This window comes from Camelus bactrianus, chromosome 17 (assembly GCF_048773025.1).
Source record: "Camelus bactrianus isolate YW-2024 breed Bactrian camel chromosome 17, ASM4877302v1, whole genome shotgun sequence".
In the NCBI taxonomy this organism is placed as follows: domain Eukaryota; kingdom Metazoa; phylum Chordata; class Mammalia; order Artiodactyla; family Camelidae; genus Camelus; species Camelus bactrianus.
Genome location: NC_133555.1, coordinates 18,603,766 through 18,624,204, shown reverse-complemented (window position 1 = coordinate 18,624,204; position 20,439 = coordinate 18,603,766). Strand labels below are relative to the sequence as shown.

Below are 20,439 nucleotides of genomic sequence, written 5' to 3'. Positions count from 1 at the left end.
AAACTGCAACAAGATAGAGGAAGGTCAGTCAGTGTTTATTATAATACCAGAGAAAACTCAGGTTTAAGCACTATTAAGACCACACAGATCAGAGTGGGAAGGGATAAATTGGGAGTTTGAGATTTGCAGATACTAACTACTATATATAAAATGGACAAACAACAAGTTTCTACTGTATAGCATAGGGAACTACATTTAATTTCTTGTAGTAACCTATAATGCAAAAGAATATGAAAATGGATATAGTATGTATATGTATGGCTGAAACATTATGCTGACACCAGAAATTGACACAACATTGTAAACTGACTAAACTTCAATAAAAAAGAAAGAAAATGTGAGCGCTCAGGAACATTTTCACATTTCAAACTTCATTCAAAAAAAAAATCACCTAGGCTATATCTTAGCACTGATTTGATTCAATCACCACACTTTCCTAAACACCAGTGGCAGGAATAATTGCCTAGAGTCATTGAAATTTCCTTACCTGCCTTCTGGATCATCAAGGGAAATCAAATCATATCTTCTAGACTTTGCATTAGGTATATTTAATTGCTGTTCGATATTTTGAAAATTGGTGGTCCAAGGGGAGTGAATTTAGTTTTTTAAAAACGGCACTGCTTGCAGGTTTAGAGGCTTTGTTATCTTAGATACAAACACCTTAGAATTCTGCATACCACACAGTTAACCACACTATTAACCAAAATACTTTATTCTCATGCATTTTGATAAAAGGAGCTTTACTCTATAAACCAACCCCTTAACAGAATATAGGATGACTCTTTGGAACCCCTAGAAGAAAATTTACAACTAATACATCTCTTGGCAGTTCCTTGGGCTGGGATGCAAAGCTTTCACATCATCTATTAAAATACTGTGCTCCCTTAGAGTTGACTGCAGATACTAGGATAAAACTAAGAAAGCTTTTTTTTGGAGTGGAATCCATGTTTCCGCCCAGAAAATACTGAGTGCAGAACAATCAGTAGATTCTTGGTTGCTTTCAAATGTAAACAACGTGCCCAGCTCAGGACTGAACTGACCAGAGTGCCCACTTAATCAGAATGGCACAGTAGTTAGATAAATTTGCCCCCAGAAAATAGTGATAGAGAACAAAGAAAAGAAATGAAAGAACAAAGCAGCCCTTCCATTCTAAATGTCCTTCTTTCCTGTTTTGCCAAACTGATTTCACTCCTAGTGACTCATGGTGAAACACATGCGAATTGCTTTCAGATGTGCAAAGGTTAGTAAATACTTAATTTTCAAAACCACCTCATCCACCAGTAACACTAGGTTGCATTCCACACCATTTCACTTAGATTGGTATCTGAAGAGCTGCAAAAATTATCCCTAAGGCCCAGAACACATTCCTAGGTTAGATACTCAAAAGGGGTATTTTAAAGGAGGCTGTTTATATTCAGACCGCCAGCGAAGGCATTGCCACCTCGCTTCAGACAGGGGATTTCCGCTGGTTTCTTTCTTTCTTTCATCTCGGTTTTACACACTGTCCCTGGCTCTGTCGTGGGGCCCCAGTTATCCCGTAACCAACCACTTAGAACCAATCAAGAAGTAAAGAACAGAAAAAAGGCCCGCCCGCTTCCAACTTCCTTTGCTTCGCTGCCCGCCAACCGCAGAGCCGACCGAGCCAGAGCGGCTGTCATCTTTCACCCAGCTCAGCTGATCGGTTGCCGCGGCCGCCGCCGCCAGATTCCAGAAGCAAAGAACAAGAAGCTAGGAAGCGAGACATGGACGTGACCATCGCTCCGCTCCGCGCCTGGGACGATTTCTTCCCGGGCTCTGACCGCTTTGCCCGGCCGGACTTCAGGGACATTTCCAAATGGAACAATCGCGTGGTGAGCAACCTGCTCTATTATCAGACCAACTACCTGGTGGTGGCTGCCATGATGATTTCCGTTGTGGGGTAAGTGGGGTCTCCGCCACCCCGGGTACCGATGGGGGTCAGCACGGAGGGGGCTCTGGGTGCAAGATCCGAGGATGCGGAAACGCATCTTCCACGCCCAGCGCCTGCCCTCGTAACTGCAAGCGGCCAAACCAGTGGAAACTTGTTCGCAGGGCGAGGCCGCAGCAATCTGGGGGTCCCCTTTTCCTTCCTAAGCCTCGGAATGAGGCATGTTGTCGGAGCCCTCGGGGGCGAGGAAATGTTGCCAACGTCGGGCAAGAAAAAAATGACTCCTCCCTCCCCCGTGTTCGGATTAGACTCTTGCTAAGGGTGATATTTGTCTCAGTCTTTTAAAAATAAGAAGAAACAGGAAAGTCGTGTAACCTTATCCCGGGGCTGGCTGGGGCGGACGCCGCCCTGGAAGGCTTGGGGCGACAGGGTGTGGATCAGGACTCTGTCTTCTGGGGTGTTAGTGTAAAAAGGACATCAGAGAGGCGACACGCTTTATAGGTTTCTCCTCCTAGTATTTGCCACATTGTACAGGAAAGCTGAGCTTGGGATACAAAGGGTGGGTGTAGCCTGGTGGCGCATCTCCCAGTGGGGGAGTGAAGTCCGCCCTGATCTAGAAATGGTGTCCTTTTAGCTTTTTCTTCCAAGAGTTGTCCGGCGTGGTGACTTTATCTTCACACCTCATCTTAAAATTAAAAGTGTCCTGTGTTATATAGGATTTCACACACGCACACACACCTGCTCTGCTGGCAACCACTTTTTCTTGTAGTTCACCCTTTAAGAAATGCTTTGCTATCTTTTGTGAGACAGCGTGGTGATACACTAGATCATGCTGATTGCAAGATCTTTAAAGAAAAAGCCACCCTCAGACTCTATAAAGGAACTCACTTGCTTTTAAAGAAGTGCCCGACATTTCTATTTGAAAGCAGACACAGAGGGGAAAAGCAAGCTGGCCTGGGAGAAACGAAAAATCTACACTTGGAAGGTGTAGGAAAGGGCAGAAAGGGTGGTCTCTGAGGTTGGTTTGCTGTTCTTTGGCTTACTGAGTCGCTTCCCTTGCCAAGTTTGGGCACACCAAGATCAATCAGACATGAACCCTGGCCCAAGGGCACATGACAGTTGTTGAGAAACTATAGGACCAAATACCCAGCATAGAGGAGAGAAAGAGTTCACAGTTGCTGGGTGTGGTTCAGGGTCGTTGCCCCCACGCAGAAGTCGACTCTTGCTTGTGGGATTTGGTAGACAATTACAGATTCTCCTGATGTGTTGCTTAAGGGATTTCAAACTCAGAATGGCTTGGTGTGTGGAGGGCATGGGCTCTGAATTGTACGGCAGCCAAGTTAACATTAGTTGGAGGAGGACAGGCCCGAAGCGGCTGCCTTCTGAACCTTCCCCTAGCTTTATGCTTACGGCTTATTTTTCTCTGATCAATAAAAAGTTTCTTTAAAATGAAATCAGTGGTAAATAGGATTGCATCTGTTGTTTTTGCTTTTGCTTTTGCTTTGTAAAGAAGTCAGCAAAAGGCATCTTATCTGGTGATCTAGCTATGGGATCTTTTTTTTTTTTTTTTTTTTTGAGGTACCCTGCAAAACTTAGATGTGGGATGAGATTTGGCACAGATCCATTCAATATACAGAAAAAAAAAATTGCTTTTCAAAGAGATGTAGTGCCCAGATCAGGCACAAGCTCGGGCAGCCACGCTGCCTTGATGGAATTCATTCTCCCCTGTGGAGGCGAGGGGGGGTGGGCAGCCCCTGACTAAATATAGCTGCCTCATTAGTGTCCTAGCCCACTAACTCAGGCAGTTTCCCCATTTCCCTCTGCAAATAGACGTTGACTGGTGGTGAAATTTTTGAAGGTAAAAGTGAAAGGTAGCCATTTCATTTTTAATTAATCTTATTTTACAAAACTTAAAAAAAGGTTCAGACTAGTTAAGTTGTTTTGAAAATTGTGTGGCAAGTGTTAGATTTCCTTTGTACCCCAGTAAAATCTGGCATAGGATCTTCAACTGTTTTCTGTACGTTGACAAATGCAGCCTGTAGTTCTTTCCACGAATTGCTCTTTTCTTTCTTTATAATCCAGTCATAATAAAAAACTAACATTTATTCAGTGCTCTGTGTGCCAGATGCTTTGCTAAGGAATTTACCTGCATTCCCTCATACAACCCAATGAGATGAGATATTAAGATTATTGTATTATTATTATTATTATTATTATTATTATTATCATTGATGTTATTATTATTAAACCACAGGCTCAGAGAGGTTAAATGAGCTTCTCAAAGTCACAGATCCAGGCTTGTGCTCTTAACTACTATGCCACCTCCCTATGAATCATGAGGTTTAGAATTACAGTATCTTAAAGCTGGAAGAAACCAGGTATCTTCAGGGTCAGAGAGCTGAGATGATTCTGGAATGTTTCTCATTCTAAAGAGAACTCTCCTCCTTTGGTGATGTCAATAGATGGGAGTGTCGTCGGAACAGTGCTGGAGGCTGTTCGTCTGGGTCCTCTGCTGGCATCTGATAGTTTCTCATGATACCTTGGCAGAGTATGTGTGAAAATGTGGCCAGGGTGTTTCCCGGGGAAGGACTGTGTTTGAAGGGTCTTCCTCAATGGGGCCTGCCGCCCGCAGCTGGACAGGAGGGGCCCACCAGGGTATTGTTGGAGCGGCTCCAGCCTCAACTATGAATGCACCTCCTTAGGTGAGGATAGAGAGAGCCTGCCCTTGAAGACTGCAGGCAGGGAAGGGGAGGACCAGGTGGGTATCACCTAGCTCCAGAACACCCAAAAGGGCAGCCTAGGCCGAGATGGAGATTAAGGGGGATTAGGGGAGAGAGAGAGATCTGTGTGCGAGGGTCTGATCAGGCAGGGCTGGTAATCCACGGTTAGAAGTTTGGTCTTCATCCCAAAAGCATGGTTCCCCAGGTTATGACTTCCACTGAGTAGCTCTACTCTGCCCCTTAGATTAACTCTAAGTCTCTTAGTTAATAGCCCTTGCTGGGGACAGTCACCATGTCTTCTGGCTCTTCATTAGTATAAGGTAGTGGTTAAGAGTTTAGGCACCAGAACTTGGTTAATTCAATTTTGAATCCCAACCACCAGTCACTAGGCGTGTGACCTCGGGTTGGTCACTTGAACCACGCTGTGGGGCAGCTTCCCCATCTGTAAAATCAGCCTAGTTCCAGTACCTGCAGGGTAGGGCTTTTGTGAGGCTTATCTGAGTTAATATGGGCCAGTTTCTTAGAAGTATCCAGCTCCTACTTTTTGCTTCACAAAATTTATTTTGGAATTTCCACTATTATTTTTATCGTTGGTATTATCATAGACTTACTGAGAAACATAGACAGCAACTTTATCCCAGCAGCTCCAGCCACACAGACACCAGTCCCCAACCTACTCACCTGCTCCTGCTTCTCCTACGAGACTGAGCTTTGGTACCTTCTCTTTGAGGAGCATCCTCCCTTGCCCCCCACTCCCCACAGCTGTGCTTGTTATCCTGCCTGGTGCTTACCCGACAGGCTTTTAAGTTGTCTGTTCACTCGTCTCCACTCTGACCTCTAGACTCCTTGAGGCCAGAGTCAGTCGGTTTTGTTTGTGACTTTCCCCCATTTTCTTGTTGTGGTCAGCGTTATTTTTATTCTGTGTATCCCTGAGGCCTACCATACAGCATATGCTTAGCTGGTCAGTGCAGAGAGTCAATAAATGAACGGAAGGTTTCAACATGATCACAGGAGCAACTTTTAGCCCACTTAACTGAATAAATTATTTTGAAGTACACATAGCAGCATGCCAGCACATAGCAGTAACATGCCCCTGGAGTGAGTGATCCTAAGTGGGTCGTTGCTGACAGTGCTTGCCACATATTGGTTAGGATGACTATGGTATAAAAATTCACTTTTAAAAGGTTTGTAATTCAAACGCTTGGCCACCTCACATTACCCTTGCAAATTTGGTGAAATACTCTTTTGCAAAGTTTTTCCAACTGGATGCTGTATGGCATCTCGGGCCGTGGAATTCTTTGTTGTAGGAGGCTGTCCTGTGTGTTGCAGGATGTGGAGCACCATCTCTGCTCCCTACTCATGGAATGCCGGTAGCGCCCTCCCCTTCAGTTGTGACAGTTAAAAATGTCCCCAGACATTACCAGATATCCCCTGGGGATCAAAATCACCCCTGGTTGAGAACCACTGCTCTTTTGCCAAGAAGATCACGATGATCCCTCAACGTCATCCTTACGAAAAGCACATTGCTTTACAACAAGTTACAAGAACAGAGTTCTTGGCAATGACAGAGCAAAGCAGTTTGACATTAACTCCTGGCTCCTGACTTTTCAAACACAAGAATGGAGTGGACTTGAAACTTTACACAGCTTTGATCATTATCCTTAATTTGATATGCAATTTTTTAAAATTAAATTTGATATGCTATGATTCTTTTTTCACTCTGTCTGGAAGACTCAACTGGTTCCACAGACTTAGTCTTTTTATTTTTTGATAGACTTCTGGCCTTCGCTTTTATTGGCTTAGTTCACTGGCTCGGGAGTCCCACTGCTATAGAAGAGGAATTAAATGACTTCAGTAATATGAAACATACTAAGGCCTTGCAAATGATAACACTCAAATGTTAGCTGCTATTATTATTATTATATTAAATCCTAGGTTGCAGGCATATTTAAAATTCTCACAATTTGTGTATTCTCTTAAGCAGAAGCATTAGACGATGGTTATATTTAGTAATTTTGTCATAACTGCAACTTGTGTTTCTTATAAACCTTTGCTTCCCTTGAAGACATGAGTGTCCTTTTGAAATCAGGCATCACTTCAGAAGAGACTGAATGACTTAAAAAAGCATGAATAACAAGCTGAGGAATGTTTGTCTGGCTGAACATGACTTTGCGTCCTTTAAATCAAGAAGGGAACAGTGCCTGAGATAGAAGAGGATGTCACTTACCCTCTCCATCCTTGATACAAGACATCTGCGCACTAGAGATTCTTTTTACATCACATACAGCAGTAGATGTTTCTGACTCTATTTTCAAAGTGAAAAGAAATGGCAACACCTAATTGCACTTGCAGTTTAAGTCCCAAGCATGTGATAACATTCTAGTTGTGGGCAGGAATTTCCATGTGCTTAAGAGAATGCCAAAAGATTTGAGGTGGACAAATCTGTCCAAAGTGTGGACCACAGAACTGTAGCATCCTTTACCCTGGGAGCTTGTTCAAAGTGCAGGATCTCCGACTCCATCTCAGACCTATTGGATCAGAGTCTGCATTTTAACACAACCCCTAGATGAGACACAGGCACATTGAAATTTAAGAAGCCCTTATCGGATCTGGTTCAAAGGAAACAAACACTAAGAAAATTTAAATAAATTGACCTGTATGCCCAGATGTTACCTTTGGGGAGTCTACATGGCTGGGTCCAGGCATTTGTATTTTTTTTCTCCTTCACTCTCAAGTGATTCTGATACACAACCCCAAGTTGAAGCTGAGACGTACTAATCCCATCAAACTCCCCAGTTTTCACAAATGTAAAGGCCTGAGGTCCCATGGCTAACTGGAACCAAAGCCCCTAACAGTAGCTTGTTTTATTGATATGAACTGACAGACTCTGTCCATTAATTCATAGCAAATATTCTAAAGCTCCTAATTAACCAAATGCAACAGAATACCCGACTGACAACATTTGTATTCTTATGCTTGTCTCTCACAAATTCCTCCCTGCCGTCACAACTCATATTTTCTGGTGTGACCTCAGAAGCGCTGGGTTCTAATCCCCAATGCCTCCATCAAAAATAAATAAATAAACCTAATTACCTCCCCGCCCCGAAAACAACTGAACCCCCCCCCCAATCAACAACAACCAATGCTACAAGGAAGAAAAACCAAGTTTCCAGTTGGTAGAGGAAGAAAAGAATCAGGAAGCCCTCGGGTGCTCTGGATGAGAATGTATTAAAACATCTGCAGATGGAATTAATTGCAGTCTGTTTATGCTGAAACCCAGTGGAAATGTTTTTGAGATTAATCAGCTTCAACACCAACTCCACACTGGTAGTCTTATTTCTGCTGCTTCATTTGTTCACAAAGGGTATGAAGCACTTACCAGTTCTCAGGCGCTGGGCTGGGAGACACAGTAAGACAGCTGTGATTCTTGCCTTCATCACATTTAGAGTCTAGAGAGGCAACAAGACGATGCATCATAATTTTTTTTACAAGTACAGCAAGTGCCCAGAAATACACACCTGTATCAGTACACATCGTTTTCAACCTGACTTACCTGAGCTCCCCTGTACGTTATGATTCCAAATTCCAAAACTCTCAGGTGTTGAAAATGAGAGAGGGATTAACTGTGTAGAGAGAGCTATTAAATTTAACCATCCTCAAATACAGCTTGGATGTCATCTATTCAGTTGGGCAAATATTTACTGAGCACCTGCTAGATACTGTCGATGCGCTGAGAACACCAGCCGGAGTCCCAGTCCATGCAGCCTCCCCAAGTCCTTCCGGAGTTCACCCCTCCCTGCCCTCCCATGCACTTTCATTTGCTCCTGAGGCAGTGCGCCACATGGTGTGCTGGTGCATGCCCTTCCCTGGTGGGTTATGTGCTGCTTCTGAGCACGGAACTTTAAGAGGTCCATCCACATTCAATAACATGTTAAGCTCAAAGTTCTTCATCTAATAAGAATTATCTTTTTTTCACATCATCTTCTGACACAATGTATGTAACCTTGTTCTTCTCGGCTTCTCCCCACATGCTTTTATTTGTTTAATTTTCCGGCCACTGCCAGCCTGGTGTAGTTTCTACCCCCTTTCTCTATGTAAGGATTTACAGTGATTCTGGGTAAATGTGCAAGTAAATAAGCGTATTTTGGACTCCTTCTTGCCCCTTTCTTGGAGGGCAAAAGCTTTCAATCAGCTTATTAGAGGCCGAGAGCTCTGTACAGGAAACGCAATTCTAAAAGATGAGCAGGACCTCTCCACTTAATACCGGACGGAGCAGCCTATTGGAAATTTCTTGCTTTCCTTTTGGACAAATGAATCACTCAGCTTCAGAGTTTCAGAATACTTACTTATAACACTCTCCCCTGTCTCGTGTAATGAGCTTGGCTTCTTGTTCCAGGGAACCCTTTTGTGCCCATGATCTTAAGCAAAACTGGCGGGCTGCCTCTCCATTCTGCAGGCATTTCCCATAAATAGGTAGGATCTCCTGGCCTTCTCTACCAGGGAGCATTCGCAAATGGAGGTACCTGGAAGGCAGAAAGCCCATCTGAAGAGGAAAACTGGGGCTTTGGTTCCTACCTCTACTAAACTGCTTTGTATCCCATCTGAAGTCCTCTTGTCTCCAGGAAACAAAAGGGGATGCAGACATCGGGTGTTAGCATGAGGTAAATAGACAGGAACTGCTTGTCGGGAGGCTCATTAGCATTTGTCCAAACCCGTCCTCTCTCCACAGCGCTGTAAGAACTTGCCATGTGACAATTTAATTAACTCTACCAAAGCATTCAGAAAGAACCGTTTGTAAACAAGTATCTTCCCACTTGAGTTCTAAAAGCATTACTGTGAGAGTAACCAAGCACTCCTAATTGTTGAAGGCAGTGATGAGTCTGCGTGGGGGTCCAGTACACCACCCTCTCTACCTTTGTGTATTTTAGAAATTTGCCCTAATCAAAAGGTTTAAAAGGATGTGTTGTAATCTAACCAGTCCTTGTAAAGTGACTATTTGGAGCTCCGTGGCTCTGGGAGGTGTGAGACATATGGCTTCTCACCCTGGTCCAACCTGTTGTTTATTAAAAATGAAACAATTAGCTTGATAAATACAAAAGAAAGCATGGAGGTTCATCAAATATATCTTATACAATGGATACTTTTTAACATGCCAAGTGCTGCCAAGACAGTGGACCGTTTGGATGTGTTCAGTTTAACGGAGCCAATACACCGAGTCCAGTACGATAAATACTCAGTTCCCAGCAAGCGTGCAGTAAATACTGTGGGCGTTCCTGATTTAATTGGTTAGGAAAAGCTCAAGGTTAAGTTACCCTGACCTTCCTGTGACAAGAGACAGGCCCCTGCCCCACCTTAACTGCCTTTGATCTTTAGCCCCAGGAGACACTAATCACATTTACTTGGAAGTGATTTGCACACGTTTTACAGTCAGAAATAGTTCTTGTCAGGAAGGAAGCCATGTTGGGAAACCGAAACCACCACTGAAGACTCTTGGGGTTATCTGAGGAATCAGAGCAGGAGGGGCCCATATAGACAGGCCTGCAGGAGCAGGTGTCCCCCTCTGTCCCAGCCAGTCTCCCTCCCCCCACCCCACTCACCACCTCGGGCCAGCACTAGTGACAAAACTTCCAGAGTCCTCCTTCCAGCAAGTCCAAGTGCCCTTTGATCTCATCCTATCATCTCTTATATGTGCATCGGTTTTCCCTACTTTTGATTTTTCATTCATTCCTTTCATCACAGCTCTGTGAAGTTGCCAAGTCGGGGACTATTTCTCCAGTAATATTTAGTGGACAATGAGAATAAAGTGATTTGTTCAAGATCGATCTCACGGCACTTATTTCGTGGCCACAGAAAGTTGCTGAGCTTACTTGAAGTAACATGAAAATGTGCCAGAAATTTACTTACCGTTTTTTCTTTCTTTCAACAAATGTTACTGAATTCCTATGCTGTGCCAGGCGCCGTGCCAAGTGCTGCGGAGAAAATGTCACGGTCCCTGTCCTCATAGAGCTTAATCTCTATTAGGAAACAGAGACAATCATCCAAAAGTCATTCCAATAAATGTCAAACTGCCACTGCGGTGATGGCTCTGAAGAAGAGGCAGATGGAGCTGTGACGTGGTCAGAGAGACTGAGAAAAAGCTGATTACACTGAGGCTTGAAGGAGGCAGGTGTGAGTCAGGCAGAGAGAAAGGCTTGTGCACTGGTCTGTGATGGCCGGGGGCAGGCTGAGTTCTAGAGACACAGAGAAATGCCAGGGGATGCTGTGCAGAATCGGGAGGAGGTGGTACGAGAAAGCTGGCAGGCAGAGATGCTGTCGCCCTCAGGGATCCCACATACTGGTGATTAAAATGTCCCTTCCTCCTGGCAGATGCAGCTTAAGCCAAATTGCAGGCTTGGCAGGTGAAGTGTGGCCTGGATTTCCAGTCCCCTTGTCCCCAGGACAAAGTACACAACTATATGCAGTGGCCCTGGCTGCAGAGGCAGGAGGAGGGCTAGACCCGGGGGGGGGGGGGGCTTGTAGAATGAGTAAAGAATTCTGTCCTTAGTCTAAGTAATGAGAAGCAGGAAGATGGATGGGTGGAGTCATATTTGCAGTGATCACTCTGGTGGTTTAAGGACCACAGAAAAACATCACCAACTTAGAGAAGTCTGTTATGAGTAAACCGTTCCCTCCCTTTCTTGGTGAATCAGGCTTCCTCAGGAACCAACCTGCAAAAAGAGCTTTTTGGGTTAGAAACTTGGAACTCAGTGCAAAGCTGCTTCTACTGCTCAGGAAATGTTCCACTGCCTCTTTGGTTCTTGCTGGCATTACAGCGTGCCCAGCATTACAGTGTGCCCAGCGTTACCAAGTGAGCACTTGAGTTGATCTGGGGATCTCTGTTTTGGTAAACTTTTATCACCAATGCTGCAATTGGTGGCCTTGTGACAAATTGATTAACTTCTCCATTCTTTCCTTTGCTTATATAGAATGAGGTGTATTTTCAAGATCCATCTTAGCTCTAAAATTCTGCAGTTGGCCAAGATTTTTTTTTCCTTTTAGCGATTTGTGCTAAAACCATAGCTATAACTAGCTGAGTCACGTGGGCAGCTTTAGGACATGCCCACACCCACTCATAGCCACCGTCCTTTAGGGAGAAATGGAAATGCTAAGGGATTTCCCAGAATGATCCTGAGTTGCTGACCTGAACTGGAAGAGAAAGGATTCTAAAATGGTTGAGGCAGGGAATCTCTGAAACTGGTTCACCACACAGAATGGGTTATATTGTGAACTGCTGTCACAATTACATCTGCTGGCACCGATTTTTTTTCTCCCTGGCTCTCTTTGAATATGTTTCTTCACTTCTCTGTGCCTCAGTTTATTCGTCTGTGTAATGGGATTGGACCAATTCATCTTTGAAGACTCTGCCGCAGGATTCTGTGATAGAATTCCAAGCCTCTTTACGGCTGACAGTGATGCCACTAGAATTTTAAAATATTTCTCTATCCTTCTACTTATTAATTAGATAGGATACATATGTATGTAGGTATGTATTTTTTGACTCCCAAGAGAAAAAAACATATTTAATGTTTTTGATTTGTAAAGCTAGGTCCTCCTTCTATCAAAGACTGAAAATCTCTCTCTCACTTTCCTTCCTCTTCCTTCTCCCCCTCTTTCCCTCTCTCCTCTTTCCTTCTCCCTTTCCTCTACCATCCTGCCTCCCTTTGTCTCATTCACTGACTACAAAAAATGAGATGGCATCCATCAAGCCCAATGCCAGCTGTCCATGTGAAGGCTGGGGGGTGGCATATTTGTGAAAGTTTTGTCCTCATGGCCCTTGGGCTTCGTTGCGACTGACCTGACTAAGAACCCAACTGTTGAGTAAAAGCTTTACTCATCTCAAACAAGAACTGGTTCCCCAACTCCTGCCCTCCCTGGAAAATGAAATTAACCTCTGGATGGTCTGTGTGTTTTATTTTGCTCCAAGGGCAGGCAGGGGACGGGGAATTGGACTGGTGTGCATTTTACCCTTTCTTAGAATGGAATCGCCCTTAAGCAGAGGGAGGAAGAAAATCATTTCTGCTCTGGGTAACTTTGTTCATATTTTTTCCAGCTTGGAACTTTGGTTACTTTCTAATTATAGACTGCGGCTGGGCGTGTTGTAAGTGAAAACCAGTTCTCACAGGCTCTTTGCTCTGTTCTTTTCCCTTGAACATGAGCAACAGGAACAGGTGAAAAGCAAATTTGGAATTAGCTTGAGTCAGGCCTGGAGTTTTCATTGTTCTTTGTCCTGGACTTTATATAGACATTCAGCCTAGATGTCTACTTCAGCTTGTCCTGAGGAAAACAGAAGAAGCCTGGCTTGCATTTTATTATACGCTCCCCCTTGTGAATGATTATTTTAATAGGTATTCTAGGAAGCACTAAGTCAGAGACCTTTGACACTTTGTGCCCAACTAACCATCTCCTATTGCAGCTTTAGGAGTTTCCCTAAACTTGAACCCTCTGCGTTACTTCTTCGAGTTATTGTTAATTTTGTCAACATCAACGCTATGTGAAAGGGTTAGTTTCTTTCGCACAACGTTCCCCAATTTCTTTTGTTTATCTTTATATATCAGTTTTTTATTTTCAAGTAATACACGGCTATTGAAAAAAAATAGGAAAATAGAAATAAGCAAATGGGAATAAACCACTCATGATCCTACTACCAGCAGAACTACCCTAGTCTTTTGGCATAATTTCTCTCAGAATCTTTTTGGCGCTAGAAATGAAATGCATTAATCTGTGAGAGATTCTCAGCCTCTCCACTCAGCCTCCCACCACCTGCTAAAGAGGATTTTGTTTTTGGCCCTGTCCAACCCTTCCCTTCCCCAGGCCTATATGGAAATTTTTATCTTTCCCAAACCAATTCTGGGGTTAAATCTGGAGACAGGGTGTAACCCAGATGAAACGGTAAAAAAGAAAAGAAGGGAAAAAAAAAAAAAGAAACAAGAGACTAAGTAGACCCAGACAATAAAAGAACTGAGGGAGGAGGAAGACAGACAGACTAGCAGGTGAGCTGGGCATTGGGAAAGCTTGGTGAGGGAGGGTGGTGTAGACCGGTCACAAGAGGATCTGGAGAATGGGCAGGAAACCAAGGGTCGGGTGGGAAAAGGAGCAGCTTGGCTGTGGCGTGTGAACTGAAATTGCACAAATGCTCTTCTAATAACCTTTAATGAAAAAGAATATGAAAATGAATATATGCATGTATATATGACTGGGACGTTATACTGTACATCAGAAATTTACACATTGTAACTGACTATACTTCAACAAAAAAATAATAAAAAGAAATAAAAGAAATTGAGTTAATGTTATTGGAGAGATGATGCAAGGAAAGACTGGACTGTTGCAGCTGGCCTGTCCCAAGCCTGGGCTGTGGGGCTGGGGAGAAGTTGCCTTTATATTTCATTTTGTATATGTTCATTTTATTTCTGATTACAAAGTCATTTGCTAATTGTAAAAATTTCTACTTCTGAGTTATATAACATAGATGATGAATCTACTTAGGAATTATTATAGTTGCTTTACTCAATCAATAGATTGTTAATGTGCTCCCAAATTATTTAGTATACTTTGGCTTTTTAATTTTTGTTTTGTTTTGTATTTTGGGGGGAGGTAATTAGGTTTATTTATTTAGTTTAGTGTAGGTACTGGGGATTGAACCCAGGACCTCATGCATGCTAAGCACATGCTCTACCACTGAGCTGTGCCCTACCCCCTACTACGACTTTTTGAAAATAGTTGTATATGCCACCATGTAGTAAATTGCTGGCCATATACGATGTTTCTACAAGTTTTTAATCATCAATATCACTCATGAGAATACTGTTACAATACAGTCTTTGCATTTTTATTCATTTCCTTAAACTATTCTGAAGCGGAGAGTTTTGCCCTGCAGGGTATAGGTATTGGCAAGAGTTTTGAATGAAATAAGCAACTTATTATTGTCGGGTTTAATTATAGGTTATGTGCTATTAGTTTTACCACTGTTTAATTCCACGCATTTTAGTAGAAAATTTTTAACTTTTTCAAAGGAGTTTGACATTACTTATGTCACTGATTTCACCCATTAAGATATGTAATACTTTCACTCCTATTTGAAACGATTTAAAACAGCTTTTGTTTCAGGAGGCAGGATCAGAGCTAAAATTTGCAAGGATTTTTTAAATGCATCTTAGTTATCCTAAATGTGAATCCCAGCATCAGTATGAATCCTTCACCTGTTCTGTTTCAGAGAAAGGAATTTCTTGGCATCACCTTTCATTATCCCATCTTCCAAATCAATCATGTTGATATTCAGAATGTGCTGAAAAAACACTGACCCTCTTTGTCCTTCCCAAGGAAAATGCTCATTAGCCTCTCATGAGGGCAAAACATTAGTAATTCATCATAGCTGCTGACCACAAACGCCTTAAGGATTTAGCACACACGGGGGTTTGGGGGTGGGGACGGGCAGGACTGCAGTGCCCAGTCACCCTCACTTATGAAACACTTGATCTCAGTTTCCTCCTCATAATGTGTTTGCCCCCTTATCAACAGTAGTGTCTCCTCTGGCTCCAGTAACAATGAAACTGGAGGTTCTGTGCTTGGAAATCTCAGTTGATAAACCCATCTCCTAATGATACTCTGGGCCTTTTAAAGAATTCTAATGGCCTCCCTATGCCAAGAGTCATAAACTCAAATGCCTCCATGGGCTGGGCAAATTATGTAAGAGAGCATGGCAGAGCAGCTGTTAGAAAAATAAAAATAATTACTAACGGTAGCTCACTGGGGCCTCTGTGTCAGAGATGCTGAAGATGGTGGTGGGGGCCCAGGCTAAGGGGAGAGCATTATTCTATCTGAATGAGAAGGCACTCCAGCCAGCGGCTGACATAGAAGAGTGTGCCTAATTGTGTTAAATTTTCTTGTTTCCAGGTGAAGCAAGGAGTCCCAAGTTTGATGAATTTTTTTTAAACACACTGGGATTCAAGTAAAAGGTTGTTTTTTTTTTAAATTTTATTTATTTTTTTAATTTGGGGGGGGTAATTAGGTTGGTTGGTTTGTTTAATTCATTTGTAGAGGAGGTACTGGGGATTGAACCCAGGACTTCGTGCATGCACTCTACCACTTGATCTATACACTCCCCCTTGTTATTTAAATTACTGTACAGTCAAACAACAGATGTGCCTGGAGACTGGATCTGGCCCGTGGAGCTCACTGAGTGACCGGGACTGTACATTCATCTCTCATGGCAGCTTCTAGGAGGATTTAAATAAGTCCTTAGAGCTCAGAAAATACAATCTAACGTGTCTTAAAGCCCAGGATGTATAAAAGCTAAACACAGCCCATCCAGAAGAGGGGCTCTAGCCTTTTAAAATGATGGACTTTAACAAGACGGACTGGTGAGTCTGGGGGAGTCACACTTGCCCTGGTGTGCATCTTCGCTCCACCATTTTCTAACCTCTAAGTGCTTAAGTTTGTGTCTTTGAGAAGTGAATGAATAGCGTCTGCCTCATCAAATTATGAGGATTAAATGAGACAGTTCAGATAAAGGGCTTAGTAAGTTCTTTGTTGCCACCCCTCCCCCTCTGCCTCATTTTCCTCCTCCTGACCTAGGCGCCCTCTTTTTTCATATCCCAGGTTCCTGAGCCCCTTCAACATGATCCTTGGAGGCATCGTGGTGGTGCTGGTGTTCACGGGCTTCGTGTGGGCAGCCCACAATAAGGACATCCTGCGCCGGATGAAGAAGCAGTACCCCACGGCGTTCGTCATGGTGGTCATGCTGGCCAGCTACTTCCTCATATCCATGTTTGGGGGAGTCATGGTCTTTGTGTTTGGCATCACTTTCCCTTTGCTGCGTAAGTGACCCTGAGTCTTCCTTTCCTTCTATCATATAAAGCATCGGATCGATCGTTCAGTGAGAATTACCTAACCTGTTTCTGAGGTGTGTTGGCAGGTGTGCAAAATCAGACCTGAATTATCAGAAGTTTCTGAAACAGCAGATGAAGGCCTAATGGTCCATTAATTGCACGCATATGTCTTGGGCGCCTCCTCTGTGCCACTCTCCCGGGGACATAACAGTAAACAAAACAAATAAGGACCCCAAGTCATAAAGCAGGAAGGTGATAAAACCTGCACTGGACCCCACGTGTGTCTGATATCAGAGTCTGTTCTTAACTCTTAAGTGCTGGTCATACTGTCCCGCCACAGACATGAATGTATTTCATCTGGAAATAAGCTGTTTACTCTCTACTTACTCAGAAGATCATAATTAGTGTCGGAAGTTCCCTTAAGTCTATAGGAAGAGTTGGCCCAGAATATAGAGACCAAGGACTTCAGTTCTGGTGACGAGAACTAGGACATTCTCTATACTTGACACGCATTGCTTACTGAGATTCCCGAACACGTGAAGCCTGAAACAGAGAACAGATAAAATCCAGGTCTCAACAGCAGAAATCTGATTAAAATTACAGTGTATTACATGACAGGAACATCCCCTTAACTTTTAATAGCATTTTCACGTGTGCATTATTCCATTAAATAAAATCAATAGCCTGTTTAGGGTTTTGTTGGGTTAAGCCCAGAATATTTATATATAAATCCCATACCTTATTGCATAAAATATTTGAATCAGCTAATTCAGACTCTTTGAAACACTCCTCTTCTCCTTATGTGCTAGAGGTGTAGTAGTTCAATGATTCTGCTTAAACACACAGCTTATAAAAACACAGGCCAGGGTAACGAAATGTATCATAGGTGGAGAGTCATGTCCAGGTTTGTATTCCTAGCCCTGCTGGAAAGCAGCCATGTGATTTGGACCAGTTATCCTGTAAGGGCTGTAGTTCACTCATCTATAAAATAAGGAAATTAGACAAGATCAGTGATTCCCAAACTTTGTTGAATGTGAGAATCGTCCAGGATGATTTTTTAAAATGTAAATTTCCCAGCTGCAGCCTTTGGGGATCTCTTGATTCTGTGGGTCGACCCAAAGAATCTGTATTTTTAGAAAGCCTGTTAGATGTTTTTAATGACCACTCTAGACTGGGAGCCTCCAGACAGAATGCACATCAGTGCTTCTCACAAATGAGGGTTCAGAATCACCTACATCAGAATCATCCACGGTGATTACTGAAATGTAACATTCTGGAGCCCCACCTGTCTCAGCAGTCTAAATTTTGGGTGGTGGACACTGGAAATTTGCTTATTTAACAGGCTCTCCAGGTGACTTGCGTGTACACAGAAGCGTGCCGATCGCTGGTGTAGACCACTCAGGGTGTCTATCTAAACTGCAGACTCTCAGGCCCTTCCATTTAAGGTTCTGATTCAGCAGGTCCTGGAGAGGGGCCGGGGAATCCGATTCTTTACCATAAACAAACTCAAGTAATTCTTAATGATCAGGCAAATTTTGCGGAACACCAGGTTGCACAAGGACCATCTAGAAATTTCTATCCAACATGCTGGAGAACTAGTCCGTAGGAGGCACTTCTAAGGGGACTTCACCTGCATGCCTTCTGCAGGGAACAAAATACAGTTAATCCCTGACCTGTGCAGGGGTTCTTTTCTGGAAAATTTAAATGTTAAGTCGATTTTTACGTAGGTTGGAATCATATTAATACGCTTTGAATTTCAGGGCATTTAAGCAGCATCCGAAAGGTAAGGCTATCAATGTGTGAAGGAAAGGGCGTGGCTGCCAGGTTATGGTCCTTCCTGCAGAATCCACCCCTTTCCCTCACACAGGAAGAAAACTTCATGACTTGACGAAGGGCTTTGTATAAAGCCTGAGGAGCCAGGCAGGGACTTGGATCTCTTAGAGGACCAGCCTGGACTGTAGCTAACGGAGGCAGCTTTTACTAAAAGTGTGGAGGGAGGGAGAGAACCGCTGCTCGGTTGCTAACCCTGTTTGACTTCCCTGTAGTGATGTTTATCCACGCGTCGCTGAGACTCCGGAACCTCAAGAACAAACTGGAGAATAAAATGGAGGGAATCGGTCTGAAGAGGACGCCCATGGGCATCGTCCTGGATGCCCTAGAACAGCAGGAGGAAAACATCAGCAAATTCACCGACTACATCAGTAAAGTGAAGGAGTAAATTTAGAGCTGACCCGGTGATGGGAAGGCAGCAGAAATCGAGTTGCAGTTTGCCCTTGTCCAGACCTACTTTCCGTTTGTGTTTTTTGAAACAGGAGGTGCACGCACCACATCCGACTCTCTAGGGCAGCATGCAGGTGGGGGCCACGCTGCCAACATCTCTGATGTTACAGCAGGAAGCCCTCAGAAACCAAAAGAAACCGCCCTCCAGTTATGTCTGAAGTTTCAAGTGTGTGTATGAAAGCTGATAGGAAAAGGATCAGACCTATTTCTTAAGGGGAATGAAAAAAAAATCAAAGTATCACGGACTGGATGGCAACAATACAGTTATCTTGTAGGAAAACAAAGTAACTATAAAGTATCCAGGCAAGATGAGTAAAGGAAAAGACTCTTAAAAGTAGGTGACGTCATGCATTAGCCTGTTTTAATCGCCCCAGCATCCTCCTCCAAAAATATTCCCTAGCATTATAACATGTAGGGCATAAAATAGCTTAGTTTTTATCATTATTCTTTTAAAATCAAAGATGATCTCTATCACTTTGCTCCTGTTTGATGTGCAGTGGAAGCTGAATAAACCAGTTGTTTATATTTTGTTTACAGATACAAAGATAGCTGTTGAGGAGGGGGTTTTGTCAACTTGTTGCAAACTAAGTATCTTTCAGGAGGTTACAGCTTTTGTGACATGTATTATTCTTGATAGTCTTGTTAAAAAAAAATAGACAAAAAACCAAAATAAAAGTTGAGTTCTGTTTCTATTGCACAGATTTTGTTTTTCTAATGATAAAAGGTGTCCAAGATAATGTCGCCCCCCTTTTTTTTCACTGTTTAGTTTTTTAACTGGAACATTTAGAAAGAAGCAAATGAATGTGCATTTTATTAATTCCCTAGTGGGCACAAGGAAGACAGTCACAGCTGATCTTTTAAAATCTGAAAAGCATCTTTAGATGACCAAGCATAAAGACTTTTATAAATGGGAATGAAAATGGGAATGATCACCGGCTTCTGCAGTTCATACAAATTTTAGACAGCACTTGGCACAACTATGTGTTTTTATAGACAGACATTAGAATTAAGGTAGCAATGAGTTTATATTTTCTGTTATTTTCTTCCTTTGACTTCCCATGTATTTAGGAATAGATTATACAAAATGTTTTGCTTGCCAATTGAGTGATTTCATAGATGAATAGAAAATAGTTAGGCTTCCCTAGCACTGAATTATGAAGACAGTTGGAACAGTACTTATTACTGAAGAGACTCTGTGTCCTGGAATTAGAAGCAATGCCTGTACCGCTCCTGGTTTTTCTTGCATTTTCATTTCTCAGCCAACCTGCAGCGTTCATCTCTAGCACAGTGACATCACCATGACTTCACGCACATGGTCTAGAACATGTACCCTTCCCCACATATGAAGAATAAAATTTATCAAAGTTTTTTTTTTGAGGGGTGAGACTTTATTTACTGTAGGTCTCTATTAAATGTCTGAGAAACTCAGTGACAACCTTATAAACAATAAGGATGTTCTGTACAGCCCAAAACACTCAGCTTGTGTTTCAAATACTGTTTGATAAAACGTTCTTACTTTATTAATTTCCAGCTAGAATAAAATTGAATTCTAATGGGATCCTTTTTTTAAAACTGACAAGGGTTTATACATATTTTAGACTCATTTTCTACGTGGTGAATTCTGCAGACTAACCACAATAAATTTGGAGAAAGTGACAAGGCACAT

General features: G+C 42.9%; 1 protein-coding gene across 1 annotated transcript; it reads left to right on the top strand.

Annotated features, from left to right (window-relative positions):
• The first annotated feature begins 1,305 nt into the window (after positions 1-1,305).
• On the top strand, positions 1,306-19,470 carry ARL6IP5 (ARF like GTPase 6 interacting protein 5). Its single transcript, XM_010951958.3, has 3 exons — positions 1,306-1,918; positions 16,264-16,481; positions 18,539-19,470. Exons 1-3 carry the CDS (start codon positions 1,743-1,745, stop codon positions 18,709-18,711), a joined length of 567 nt encoding a protein of 188 aa, XP_010950260.1. The 5' UTR covers positions 1,306-1,742; the 3' UTR covers positions 18,712-19,470.
• The last annotated feature ends 969 nt before the right edge of the window (positions 19,471-20,439 follow it).